This window comes from Callionymus lyra, chromosome 9 (genome assembly GCF_982586985.1).
Source record: "Callionymus lyra chromosome 9, fCalLyr1.hap1.1, whole genome shotgun sequence".
In the NCBI taxonomy this organism is placed as follows: Eukaryota; Metazoa; Chordata; class Actinopteri; order Syngnathiformes; family Callionymidae; genus Callionymus; species Callionymus lyra.
The window spans coordinates 21,721,692-21,737,183 of record NC_141826.1 but is presented as its reverse complement, the minus strand read 5'-3'; the positions used below and the strand labels follow the sequence as shown (position 1 = coordinate 21,737,183).

Sequence of the window (15,492 nt, the reverse complement as noted above, 5' to 3'; positions counted from 1 at the left end):
ACAGTTATTCAAAACAAATGAAAATAGTGCAGAGATGCTATCTAGTGGACTCTGAAAATAATGACTGGTTCATGAAGCTTCATGAAACAGTGTCATGTTGTTTAGAGGTCAGTAGGTGGCGCCATCAGTTTAAAAAACGATGAGATGATTCATTAGAACAGTTGTTCAAAACTAATGAAAATAGTGCAGAGATGCTATCTAGCGGACTCTGAAAATAATGACTGGTTCACGAAGCTTCATGAAACAGTGTCATGTTTTTAGAGGTCAGTAGGTGGCGCCATCAGTTTAAAAACGATGAGATGTTTCATTATAACAGTTGTTTAAAACAAATGAAAATAGTGCAGAGACGCCATCTAGTGGACTCTGAAGATAATGACACTGTTTCATGAAGCTTCAAGGATAAAATGAGTAAAACACCAAATACTTAAAAAGAAAAACTTCTGTTTCTGATTCCTAATTCCATATAAATAACGATAAAACACAAACTTAAACGTTTGCACAAAGTCTATAAAAGCTTGGAGACGCACACATACACAACACCATCGTCGGCATACAATCAAACATACATCGATGCAAATACATCTTGTTGTAACCAGTTCAGACGCATTTTAATTATAGTTTTTTTGCAGGTAATACTATTGTATTTTCACTTTTTTCTACCTGAACATCTGTTCGTGATTATAATCCTGACATTTAACAGGTCCCGGATACAAAAAAGGTTGGGGACCCCTGATATAAAAGATCATTTTTTCCTTCATTTAAAATATGAACTCCAGGAAGTATCTTTTTTTAATAAAATTTCCACAATGAGATTAAAAGAACTTTGCGATGACAGATCTCGGGACATGCTTACTCGACGGCTCACCAGAGGATTTAAATAAAGGACTTTGTTCAGAAGAAGCTCTTGCAATAAAGGTCACATTGTTGGTCCCTTAATCCCGGTGCCGTATTTAAACCACTACAGCTTCTCAAATACCATCAGAACCTAAACATTAATGGTTCAACATTCTCGATACTTCAATCATAACTTCTTTTTTATACTCTTTCAACTCAACCTTAATCTAATACCAAACTCCAGACCCTTGACCTTCAAACCAGATATTTAAAATATCTAATTCAATTTAACGTAATTGGCCAAATGGTCCAAATCCCCACATGTATGCTACCAATTAGTGCTTTAATGCAACAGTTGAAGCTCCACTTACTCTTAAGTTACGTTTAAAATTCCTGACTTTAAAAGTTCCTTAAAATACAAATACATGTTTTAAACTTCATTAAGACAAAAGGGGGCACTGTAGGCAGGTAAACCAAAGATGGCGGCTCAATCTGTCCATTCGTAGAATAAAAAATGTTGAAAAAAAAATAGAAAACGACTTCAAAATAATTATAAATTACAACCATATCGACAACGTAACATGACCCTCTAAACTGGGGACACATGAGTAATGCATGCTGGGAATTCCAGCCAAATTGGGGGAGAAAAAAATCTACATCCACTCAAAAAATATTAAGTATCACCAAGAATATATATAATATAATATTAGGGATTCGAGTTAAAAACGAAGAAGAAGAAATACTTCTAATGCTTAGTCTTTAAATGTTGCAACCTGTACACAAACTACAGAAGACAACAACAACAACAACAAAAACACAAACATTTTAATGAAAGAGCGGCTGGACAACCAGCTGTTTTTAAAAGAGTATTACACTGTGATCTGTCGTCGTTGAGTCACAGAAACTGCAACGTCGTCATATTTCAAAGGAAAACCAATTACAAAGCAACAGACGTTTGAACTAAAATTGTTCCTAAAGTCTTCATACTAGTTAAAATATCGATGTTTGTAATGGTATGAAGTTGTTTTGATGTTTTATGAACGTATTGTCTTGGATATTTAAAAATCTTAATCTTGGACATAGAGTCCAAATAGTTACGAACGATGACCCGCAACAAATGTTCTTCTCCACTGGACTCGACCACCGAGGCATCTTAAAAGTGGTTCTGGATCGAGGATCGAGCGACCAGAGACGGAACATTATGTCACCATCCTGACACACCCACGGTCCGGGCTGACCAAAGGTCACTTGAGAGGGAGGAGGCCCGGACCCCCCCTCAAAATAAACTCCTGCCCCCTTGACCAGGCAACAGATTTCAGAAAATTATAAAACCTTTGACAAGAGCTGAAGATGATCTGAAGAATTTAAAAAGTTCATGGGCTATTGAAGTACGTTTGTGACTCTGTGGCGAAGAAGTGCAAAACCAAATTTCTTGGACATTTGTAAAAGTCATGAGGTTTTTACTTTTGTTTAAGGAAATTGTGAAATTGTTATATGTTTTTTGGTTTCAGGAAATTGTAATTTTGCATCAGTGTTAGTTCATTTATTTGAGATTGCGATGTTTTGTAGGTTGTAAAGTAGTTTGAGAGTTTGTCATTTTTGTATGTATTTCAGAAAATGTGTAATTTGTCTCGGATCTTGTAAATTTGTTTGAGTGTTTGTAAATTTGTTTTGAGGAAACTTTCCTTTTTTTTCCAGAGTTTGTCCATTTATTACTGAGTTTGTAAATTTGTCTCAGAGTTCAAAAAGAAATTCAGAGTTAATACATTTATTAGAGAAAAGTTTGTCGATTTGTTTGAAATTTTCTTTCAGCGTTTGTTAATGTATTTGAGAAAATTGTTGTTTATCTCGGATTTGTTTAATTTTATTTTCCAGAAATTGTAATTTCATTTCAGAGTTTTGTATCAGTGGTTTTAATTCGTTACAACGTAAATTTATGTGAGAAAATTTGATTTTCTTTTTTCAGTTTGTAAATCTGTCTCAGGAAATTGTTATTTCATTTAAAGTTTCTCAATTTATTACATAATTTGTAGATGTGCTTCATTGTAAATGTATCAGAAGATTCGATTTTTTTTTTGCAAAGTTGGTAAATTTGTATCAACGTTTTCAAGTTTGTTTTAAGGAAATTGTTTGTTCATAGTTTGTCAATTTGTTTCAATGTTTATTAATGCATTCGAGGAAAAATGTTATTTATCTCACATTTTGTTGATACGGGAAATTGCGTAATTTGGCTTCAAATTTGTAAATGTGTTTGAGAAAATTGTCGATAAAACATTTTGTAATTTTGTTTTGCACATCCAGGCCATTGTATTATGGTCTGTGAATCAATCAATATTAAATCAACTTTTATAGACTTTTTTTGGAAAACAAGTAGAAAAACTAAATATTTTCGTAAGAACTTCTTCAGAATCATCCGATAGATGATCAAATCTGTTTCATTTATTTCCTAATCCATACTTTCAATCCATCAAGATTGAAAAAAAAAAAGGGCGACACATCTGTTTATGTAACATGTTGAACAATCGTTACGACACAAAGTGACCACTTTCTGGATCGAAATCTTCTGAATCTACGGCGTGTGATCTTCGTTCCTGGAAGACGTTCCTCCAACTAGATGTTCCTTTCGAACCCAAGCGAGTACTTTTGGTCGCAGCAGGTTAAAGTGACCCACCTGTGGAAGTAGAGCAGGATGGACAGCATGGTCTGGTCGATGTTGCTGTTGCAGATCCCCTCGTTGAGCAGGAAGCAAGGGTCCCGGACCACCGACTCCAGCGAGTCCTGCCTCGTGATGATGTTGTTGAGCTTGTCCGTGTTCAGGTTCTGGTACATCAGCTGTGAGCGGAGCTGCCGGAAGTGGTTGACGCTGGGGCCGGTGGGGCTCCCCGGCGGCAGAAGGCCCCGCTGGGGGGACGCCGACCCGTCGCACCCGTTGGCCAGATCCAGGCAGCAGCTGCAGACATCCAGGCCGATGGGCGAGAGGCAGTCGTCCTCCGACATCTCTGGGTTTAGACCCCGGGGGTTGAGGGGAGGTTGGGGGGGGGGGTCCAGGTGCTGGTGGAGGAACCTTGGGTGCGATCCCTGCACGGAGAAGGTAGTCTAGGGCAGGGTTACAGGTTGAATTCCTGCTGGCTTCTGTCCCCGGGTTCTGTGTTTTAAGCCTTTTGTTCGGGGTCGACAGGAGGAACACGCCGCACAAACACAACGATTCAGCAGGAGTCCGCTTGGAAGCAAAAACCCAGAAGCCACTGCCTGCTTATCACTGTTTTCCCTCGACTTTTCTTTTTTTTTTTCTCGGGTAGCGTGCCTGGAGACAGAGGGCGGGCGAAGGGGGGGTGGAAGCCAGGGAGGGACGTAGTAGGAGGGACTGGTTTGAGCCGGTAATGTAGCAGGCGTTTTTTTTTTTTTTTTTCTTTCCGTCTAGACGAGTGTTCGAGGAAGGGAAACCGAGAGGGAGTGAACCTTCAGAGCATATGCTGAAAACGTGCGCTAAGCTCCGCCCCCTCCAGCCACAGGGCCACGCTGACAGAGGGAAGTTCATCACACGAAGTTTCTGCTCGTGAGTTTCAAACGTGTCACGAGATACAACTAGAAAATCTGCTATTTCCAGAAGAAAGTGTAGTTGAGTATGATAAATGTGCAACGCTTGAAAGTATTGAATTAGTATTCAAAGTAAAAAACGTGTGGAAACAGTTGAAAAGATGGAATGAAGAAGAAAGACTGACGTGAAAATGTTGAAATAAAGTGAAAAAGGTTGAGAAAAATAAAAAAGAAGAAAAGGAAGAAGAATAAAAAAGTAGAATTTGTAGTAGATGTAGAATAAGTAGTAGTAGTGGAAGTAGAATAAGTAGTAGAAGTAGTAGTAGAAGTGGTAGAAGTAGAAAAAGAAGTAGTAGTGGGGGTAGAAGAAGTAGTACAAGCACTAGTAGAAGTAGTAGAAGTAGAATAAGAAGTAGTAGTGGGGGTAGAAGAAGTAGTACAAGCACTAGTAGAAGTAGAATAAGTAGTAGTAGTGGGAGTAGAAGAAGTAGTACAAGCACTAGAAGAAGTAGTAGAAGTAGAATAAGTAGTAGTAGTGGGAGTAGAAGAAGTAGTACAAGCACTAGTAGAAGTAGTAGAAGTAGAATAAGAAGTAGTAGTGGGGGTAGAAGAAGTAGTACAAGCACTAGTAGAAGTAGTAGAAGTAGAATAAGAAGTAGTAGTTGGAGTAGAAGAAGTAGTACAAGCACTAGTAGAAGTAGTAGAAGTAGAATAAGTAGTAGTAGTGGGAGTAGAAGAAGTAGTACAAGCACTAGTAGAAGTAGTAGAAGTAGAATAAGAAGTAGTAGTGGGGGTAGAATAAGTAGTACAAGAAGTAGTAGAAGTGGTAATCAGTAGACATAGAAGTAGAAGTAGAAGTAGAAGTAGAATTAGTAGTAGAAGTAGTAGTAGAAGTAGAAGTAGAAGCTCCGCCCCCTCCAGCCACAGGGCCACGCTGACAGAGGGAAGTTCATCACACGAAGCTTCTGCTCGTGAGTTTCAAATGTGTCACGAGATACAACTAGAAAATCTGCCATTTCCAGAAGAAAGTGTGGTGTGAATGTTGAGTATGATAAATGTGCAACGCTTGAAAGTATTGAATTAGTATTCAAAGTAAAAAAACGTGTGGAAACAGTTGAAAAGATGGAATGAAGAAGGAAGACTGACGTGAAAATGTTGAAATAAAGTGAAAAAGGTTGAGAAAAATAAAAAAGAAGAAAAGGAAGAAGAATAAAAAAGTAGAATTTGTAGTAGATGTAGAATAAGTAGTAGTAGTGGAAGTAGAAGAAGTAGTACAACTAGTAGTAGAAGTGGTAATCAGTAGACATAGAAGTAGGTAGGTAGGTAGAACTTTATTGATCCCTCAGGAGGTCTCCTTCGGGAAATTGTTTGTTTTTTTCCAATTATCCACAGCAAATACAGCCATTTTTTCATTTAAAAAAAATCGAAATAAAATAAGAACAAGAACAAAGAGAAATAAAGAGAAATAACAAGATGATACAATCTAAGTCTAAAGATAAAGATAAAGAACATTGATCAAAGAAAAATAGAAGTAGAAGTAGAAGAGGTAGAATAAGTAGCAGACGTTGAAATAGTGGGAGTAGAAGAAGTAGTACAAGTAGTACCTTGTAGAATAATTAGTAGAAGTAGTCGTAGAATTATTAGTAAAAGCAGGAGAAGTATTAGTAGAAGTAGAATAAGTAGTAGAAGTAGAAATAGTAGTAGAAGTATTTGTAGAATTCGTAGTAGTAGAAGAAGTAGTAGTGGGAATAGAAGTAGTAGAAGTAGTATTACCTAGTAAAATATGAAGAACAAAGTTTAGTTCAGAAGAAGAAGAGGACCAACAGTGTGACTTCATTCACACAGTGAACAGATGTCGACTGGTGGAAGCAAACGTGTTGTTTAATGAGGACGCAAGAAGAAATACAACCGAGATTTTAAGCAGGAACTCAAGGTTATATCGCAAGTTAGCTCTTGCTAGTTAGCTCTTGCTAGTAGCTCTTGCTAGTTTGCTTTTTTAATTAATTGTGGCTCTTTTTTAGAAAGATCAGTTGGAAAAGGTTACGTTTACTAATGTTTAAGTTTAGTTCAATAGATTTAATTTACAGTTACACTGAAATATTCAACAATATTTTTGCATCTTAGTTGAGTACAGTACAGTACAGTACAGTACAGTACAATACAACACAACACAACACAACACAACACAACACAATACAGTACAGTACAGTACAGTACAGTACAGTACAGTACAAAACAATATAATACAGTACAGTACAGTACAGTACAGTACAGTACAACACAACACAACACAACACAACACAACACAACACAACACAACACAATACAATACAGTACAGTACAGTACAGTACAGTACAGTACAAAACAATATAATACAGTACAGTACAGTACAGTACAGAATAATACAGTACAAAACAATATAATACAGTACAGTACAGTACATTACATTACAGTACAGTACAGTACAGTACAGTACAGTACAAAACAATATAATACAGTACAGTACAGTACAGTACAGTACAGTACAGTACAGTACAGTACAGTAGAACACAATATGCGCAATTACACTAAGATGAAGCAGAAAAAATGTGTTCAATCTTCCGCTGTGTTGCTTTAATAAACACATTACACAATTTTTATAGTACCATATTAGCATAGCCTGTATAAATAAATGAATGTACAATAGTTGTAAATAGAAACATATTTCAAGGAAAACAAATGTATTTGATAATATTAACATTATTATTACACAGTTTTGGAAGAGATTGACTTTCTTTTTGTTTTGTTTAAAGAAGACATCAAAGAATTACTTTGGTTATACTATTCTATTTGGAAACTACCATTAGCGACACACACAGACTCACAGTTGCTGGAAAGGAAAACACAACTTCAGTACTTGTGTTTATTTAGAGGGATCTCTGCCACACACATCTGAACCCAGCGAGTTGATGCAGGAAGACAAGGAGCCAAGCGTTCAAAACACAACTTTCCTAAAGTAACGATGTTAAAAGAAGCCAAGAAAACGTTGGCTTTTCCAACCGTGTCTGGAAATCCTTCTAAACAAACCCCGGGATTGGATTAATGACAAGAGGAGACCAACGTTAAGACGAGCGAGATTCTTGGATACGTCCAAAGATCCAAAAGATATAGAACTCATTTAATTTCACAACAGAGATATTACTTTAGAAGTATTTTGGAAGTTAAGGACAAGCAAGAGTCAGCATTTATTACAAAAAAAGTTGTTTATAGAACTCTGGTTTAATCAGCACTATGGCTATATTAGCACTCTTGCTTGCACAATGTTACAATAGTACTGTGGCTTAATTATAATTATGGCTATATTAGCAGTTTTGCTACATTTGCACTATTGTGACAATAGTACTCTGGATAAATTAGCACTATAGCTATATTAGCACTCTTGCTATATTAGCACTATTGTGACAATAGTACTCTGGCTAAATTATCACTATGGCTATATTAGCGCTCTTGCTAGCAAAATGTTACAATAGTACTGTGGCTTAGTTATAATTATGGCTATATTAGGGGTTTTGCTACATTAGCACAATCGTGACAATAGTGCTCTGGCTAAATTAGCACTTGCTATATTAGCTCTATTGTGACAATAGTACGCTGGCTAAATTATCACTATGGCTATATTAGCGCTCTTGCTAAATTGGCAATATTGTTGCAATAGTACTGTGGCTCAATTATAACTATGCTGTATTAGTACTTTTGCTACATTAGAACTATTGTGACAATAGCACTTTGGCTAAATTAGCCCCATGACTATATAGGCGCTCTTGCTAAATTAGCACTATTGTTAGAATAGCACTCTGGCTAAATTATCATTGGGCCATATTAGCGCTCTTGCTATATTAGCACTATTGTTACAATAGTACTGTAGCTAAATTATAACTAAGGCTATATTAGCGCTCTTGCTATATTAGCACTATTGTTACAATAGCACTCTGGCTAAATTATCACTAGGGCTATAACAGCGCTCTTGCTACATTAGCACTTTTGTTAGAATAGCACTTTGGCTAAATTACTACTATGGCTATAGTAGCGCTTCGGCTATATTAGCACTACTGTTACAATAGTACACTGGCTAAATTATTTTACACTAGTGACATTGTAGCTTTGGCCTAAAACAAGCTCAAAATATAGACTTTAAGTTTACGTTTACCATTTCTAACTAAGTATTTGGATGTTTTGAAGTGTCTTTTTGGACGAAGATGGCGAGTTAGCATAAGTGGCAACATTAGCATGAACACACAATTGTACCCATAAACATCTAAAAAGACACAAACTACTCCTGACCCTTACACGAGGGTGAGTAGAAAACGAGCGACGATTTTCCTCGGACAATCGTTTTAATGTTGATGTTTTCCAACAGGCCATCTCTCAAGCTCCGGTAAACACGAGCGCAAACACCCTCGCGAGGAGTCCACTGCGACACCTTTTGACCTCGGCCCCGCTGACCAACAAGTGTTTCGCACGCCGCTCGCCAGATGGCGGGTCACGCAGGAAAACATCACAAACAAGGTGATTCCGAGTCTTTTTTTTTTGTTCCTCCGAAGCCCTGATGCTGCTTCTGTCGCAGTTAAAATGTCACGCAACACATTCTGGGCAGCGATGGGATCAATTAGGCAGAGGATATGACTGACTATTGCTTTATTGAGGGTGTAATGATGTCCTCGGGCTGCAGGGCCGAGACTCTCTAGTCGAGCCAACACTGACCTCTAGTGGCGAGCGAGGGAACTGCGATAGGATCCTCTACAGAAGACATTCTGTGTTTTTCTAGATTGAAAAGTTTGAGTTTGTTTAGTTCATGAACCTAAATCTCGGGACTCTGTTTTCAAGGTCATCCACTCGTGGTTTTGTAAACGGTAAAGAAAGTAGTGTGTTAAAAATACACGACATCTCCGGCCTGGACTCTTGTACATTTTGAATAACCTCTGCTCTTAAGGGCTGAAGGAAACTTTTTCCTGCTCGAGGAAATAATGTTCTCTGTCAGTGCAAAAGAGCACCCGGTGGACGAGCAGTGAGACGGGAAGGTCACCGCAAAGTTCTCTTCTCGGAATGAGCAGATCTTCTCTCGGTCTGAGGACAAAACCGAGGTGAGAAAAGAGAACGTTGGATATTTTGTCTCGGTTTACACTTTACATCTGAAAGCAGGTGAAGAAGCTAAAGAGAACAAAAGTGCTTTTCCGACTCTGTCCTGAAGTGACTCTTTATTCTCTTTCAATGTTTACTCTACAGTGAGTAAAGGTCAACAAGTAATACTAGCTTATATACATTAAAAAGCACTATTGTAAAATTAGCATGATTGCTATATCAAAGCTCTGGGTAAATCAGCATTATGTCGATGTTAGCGTTCTTGCTACATTAGCATCGTAATTGCAATAGCACGCTGGCTAAATTAGCACTATGGTTATATTAGCCCTATTGTTAAAATAGTACATTGGTTAAATTAGCACTATGGCTATATGAGCGCACTTGGTACAATAAAACTAATGTTACATTAACACTCTGGCTAAATAAGCCCTATAACTTTTGTTATAAAATCACCGGGGCTGAAATAGCACTATGGCTATATTAGCACTATTGTTACAATAGTACTCTGGCTAAATTAACACTGAGGCTATATTAGCGCTCTTGCTAAATTTAAACTATTGTTACAATAGCACTCTGGCTAGATTAGCACTATGGCTTTATTTGTACTCTTGCTATGTTAGCATTATTGTTACAATAGCGTTATATAAATACAAATTACTTACTTACTTACAATAGCACTATGGCTAAATCACCACTATGGCTATATTTGCGCTCTTGCTATATTAGCAATACTGTTACAATAGCACTCTGGCTAGATTAGCACTATGGCTATACTAGCACTATTGTTACAATAGCACTCTGGTTAAATTAACACTAATGCTATATTAGCGCTCTTGCTACATTAGCAGTATTGTTACAATAGCACTCCTGCTAAATTAACACTTAGGCTATATAAGCGCTCCTGCTACATTAAAACTATTGTTATAATTGCACTCTGCCTATATTAGCACTATGGCTATATTAGCAGTCTTGCTGCATTTGCACTGTTGTTAAAATACCACTCTTGCTACATTAGCACTATGGCTTCAGAAATATCCTTTTAGTTGTTTTATTTTTTCTTTTGTATTTAACTCGTCACAAGTTCATTGTTCCATCAATAGAAAACATTTTTAATAAAAAATAAACAAAATTCCTTTCGTTTACTCGTATTCATCTAGGAACGTCAAAAAGCCCGAAAACGGTTGTGCGAGAACTACTCCCTTATTATAACTACTACAATAGTCGTCACATTCTTCTAATTCCAAGGAAGGTTTTAAGTTAAATTATTACTCTGTAACTCAAGCATTAAACAATTTTCGTTTCTGCATAATTTATTTTAAATTTTTTGGGGGCTTTTTTGTATGTTATAAAAATTAAACTGTGAATACATAAAGATGAAACTTATGGCAACATAACAAAAATGTTATGTAATATACTTTGGATTTTTTTTCATTAGATAAACGATATAAATATATTATTTATTAATCACTTTATTGTGATTCCATGAACACAAGTCATAACCATCAGAACCAGACGTTAAGAGTTCACTTGAGTTCATGAAAAACACTTGAGTTCTTATCTATCGACCAACTGTAGCCAAGAAGAAGTCGAGCGAGGTGACAAACCACTGTTGCCAAAGTCTGGAAAAGACGAGCCGAAAACAAACAATCATTTCATAACTTTACACGTGTGTGTGTCGCATGTTGTTTCATTTAACTCATCAACGACTGTCAACACTAAAGTATATATTAAAAAGTACTATTGTAACATTAGCATGAATGCTATATCAACACTGGCTAAATTAACACTAAGGCTATATAAGCGCTCTTGCTACATTAGCACAATTGTTACAATACCACTCCTACTACATTAGAACTATGATAATAGCATTCTGGCTAATTAAGCACTATGGCTATATTAGCACTATCTTTATAATAGCACTATGGCTATATTAGCACTATTGCTATAATATCATTCTGGCTAAATTAGCACTTTGGCTATAATAGCACTATTGTTATAATAGCACTATTGTTATAATAGCACTGGGGCTGAGTTAGCACTATGGCTATATTAGCACTATGGCTATATTAGCACTGTTGTTATAATAGCGCTGGGGCTGAATTAGCACTATGGCTATATTAGCACTATGGCTGTAATAGCACTATTGTTATAATAGCACTATGGCTATATTAGCACTATGGCTATATTATTAGCAGTGGGGCTGAATGAGCACTATGGCTATATTAGCACCATTGTTATAGTAGCATCATTGTTATAATAGCACACTGGCTAAATTAGGACTATGGCTAGCCCCTAGTCCCTAATTATAATTAGTACAATAACCGTTACATTTGTCTCACTCCAAGGAAGGTTTTAAGTTAAATTAATTATAACTCTGTAACTCAAACATTCAACACGTTACAGCCTTTTTTTGCTTTTTTGTATGTTATAAAAATTGAACTGCAAAAACATAAAGAGGAAAGTAATGGCAACATAACAAAAATGTTATGCAAATAGTACTTTGGATTACTTGTGTACTTGTAATCTGCTTTTTGTCCTTTTTTAATTAGATAAACAATATAAATATATTATTTATTAATCACTTTATTGTGATTCCATGAACACAAGTCATAACCATCAGAACCAGACGTTAAGAGTTCACTTGAGCTCATGAAAAACACTTGAGTTCTTATCTATCAACCAACTGTAGCCAAGATGAAGTCGAGCGAGGTGACAAACCACTGTTGCCAAAGTCTGGAAAAGACGAGCCTAAAACAAACAATCATTTCATAACTTTACACAAGGGTTTGTCGCATGTTTCATTAAACTCATCAACGACTGTCAACACTTATTAATCGAGTTAGTTTCTTATGAATATCTTTATACATTGTACCATGTTTGGTTACTGTTGCTATTAAAAAGCTGCTAAAAAAACAGGAAAATGTGAATCTGGATGTTTGTATTTGTTTCAGCTAAATCAAAAAGAGAAACGAGTCCATTTTAGTTTTTTTTACTAATCTTAAAAAGTGTGTCATCTTTGATCTTTTTAAAACAATTACACATATTTTCAGAAGCAGGTAGTTGAAAAGATGATGATTCAGTGTTGTTAGCTAACTTGCTAATTGACTATCTGTAGTATAATGGGTCGCTAGCATTAGCTAGCATTAGCCGACACACTTTGAGCTAAATGTTTTTTTTAATGTTTTATTTATTTAAACATGACAGCAGATGGACTTTAATTGACTCACAAATGAAAAGGTATTGTATTGTGACATATATATGTTCTAAAAACATAAACCATTATGTACTGTAGGATTTATAAATGTTGCTAGCAGTAGAACTTCATGCTAGCACGCTATTTTTATGAGAATGAAAACAGTTTAATCAACTATATATACATGATCTTATCATAGTAGAAATAAGCATATAAATATAAACATTCAATTTATCACGTAAACAATTTAGATTATTAATAAAATTTGTAAAATCTAAATTTTGTTAATACTTTTTTAAATTTGGAAAAAGCTCAGAGTGTGTGCCAATTATATTGATATTTTATTAATTAAATAAGTACAATATAATTCTATTTTTTTATTGTCTTTCACTAAAAGGTTGAAGTAAAATAATACATATTATTGTTATTGTTATTGTTGTTGTTGGTTCTATTAACACATTATTTGGTTTAGAGCATGTTATATTGATATTTTAGTCAATTAAACTAGTACAATTTAAATCTCATGTATTCTTTTTGTCATTCAAAAAGCTTGCAGTGAACCTATTTAAATAATAAATATTTGTATTATTAATATTTTAATATATTGATATTTTAATAAATTAAAGTATTCCATTCTAAAGAAAATTGCTCTGAAAAAAGAAAGCTCAAATAAAAAGAATAACAATAGTGATTATTGTTTTTATTATTATTGTTGTTGTTGTATTATTAATAATAGATTAATTAGTACAATTTATATTGATATGTTAGGTAGGGTTGCAGTTAATTATAATAATGATAATAATAATAATAAAAAATTGTATATTTTGTACTATTCAAATTATGTTGTTTTTTAAATACGTTTAATAATTGAAATACATTCATTTTTTTAATATAATCATTTTTTTTCTTAAACAGGGCTCAAGATAACATGTCTTTCATAAATGATTGACTTGATCCACTGACATATTGATGAACTGTCGCAGCAAATGTATATTTCGACACTCAATGAACTCAATGACCTACTTTATTCACCATCATCTTGTCTGACCTCCTGAAAACAAACTGATCTGGGTTTGTTTCCCTGATAAGGATTAGTTCAAACACGTCGAGATGGACTTTGTTCAACTTTTTTGATCTTGATTGACAAGAAAATATTCAAAGATATGTAACACTTCAAAAAGACGACATTATCCAGCGAATCGTATCATATTAACTTCATACAAAAATGATATGAATCAACATTTTTTGTGTGTGTTTTGAAAATCATCTTTCGTCGCTGACTATTTTGAGCTGGTACTGGTAAATAAACACTAGAGGTCACTGTTACTCTGTAATAACCGTGAACGACTGTAGACAAATACAAATTAAAAATGTTGTAAAACAAAGCAATACAAGTATATTTTATTAATTGACATTACAGATAAATTAGCTCAAATATTATATTGTGCTGAATGAGCAATTGTTGCAAAATATTAGAAAATATAATGAATTTTTTTTTTCATATTGACTTGACAGGGACTGAAATCTATCCCAGCTACTTGGGGAAAGAGGCAGAGAAGTCACTCGTCAATTGCAGGTCTCGCACTCTCCACTTATAAAACTTATGCTTGAAAAACAAATAAGTTGTGCGAACCAAATTGAAATATTAAAAATGTTTAGTTAAGAATCTTTACCCTCAAAAACACATGTGTCAAACCAATCAGAACAGATTTGATAAACAAAAAGTTGAGTCAAAAATGAATTTCATAGAAGGGATGAAGCTTCATGAAACAGTGTCATGATGTTTAGAGGTCAGTAGGTGGCGCCACCAGTTTAAACATTATGTTTCATTAGAACAGTTGTTCAAAACAAAGGAAAATAGTGCAGAGACGCCATCTAGTGGACTCTGAAGATAATGATATTTTTTTTCCAATTAGTCACAGCAAATACAGCAATTTTTCATAAAAAATTAATAAAAATAAAATAAGAACAAAGAGAAAGAACAAGATGATACAATCTAAGTCTAAAGATAAAGATAAGGAAAATAGATAAACCTATAGATCAAATATAATTATACTATAAATATATATTTCAAAGTACATATAAGTTTATATAAATATAATTATATAGATCAAATAATGACACTGTTTCATGAAGCTTCATCAGACCATCACTATTTATTGGTAGTTTAACCCTTGTGTTGTCTCTGGGTCAAGGTGACCCAAGAGGCCCGAAAAGGAATGGAGTGGTGGAGGTCGTTCACCTTGACCCAGAGACAACACAAGGGATACCACAAACACTCCGAGTCATCTTGACCTTGAGATTTACACATGGGTTAAAACATTTAAAAGACAAAGTGAAAGACAAACCATGTAACAAAATCTAGAATCAGATCTTGATTTTTTTTTTTTATTATGGTTGCAACACTCTTTAAAATCAGTATTTTGCATTCACTCCTGATTTCTTTGACTAATATCTAACATAGTTTTATGTTTTGTAACGTTTAAATGTATTAAAAATGATGAAATAGGAAGTTAGGAAAGAGGCGAACGCTTGTTCAGACCATTATTTACACTGTTGAGCTTCAGCTCCTCTGAAGGTCGAGGGGTACGTCCGTAAAATCAAGCTCTCGTCGTCTTACGTTAAAGGACGAGTCACGGAAACACATGGTGGCGTCGCTGGCCTTCGCTCGCATCCATCACCTTAGTACGAGTCAACATCGTGTCAGACGTGAAGCGACAAAATACATGAATCCATTTTTTTCCCCTCGGTTCTTCAGTTCACGCGTAAATCCTGCACCTCGGCTCGCAATTGGCCGAGCCTTGAGGAA

General features: G+C 35.3%; 1 protein-coding gene across 1 annotated transcript in view; it reads right to left on the bottom strand.

The window, feature by feature from the left end:
* Positions 1-4,177, bottom strand: part of tsc22d3 (TSC22 domain family, member 3) — a 47,830-nt gene extending 43,653 nt beyond the window's left edge. Inside the window, exon 1 of the mRNA XM_087799904.1 lies at positions 3,506-4,177. Within this exon, the coding sequence (XP_087656030.1) occupies positions 3,506-3,831 (326 nt within the window). The 5' untranslated portion in view covers positions 3,832-4,177. The remainder of the gene's footprint in view (positions 1-3,505) is intronic.
* Positions 4,178-15,492: the final 11,315 nt, after the last annotated feature.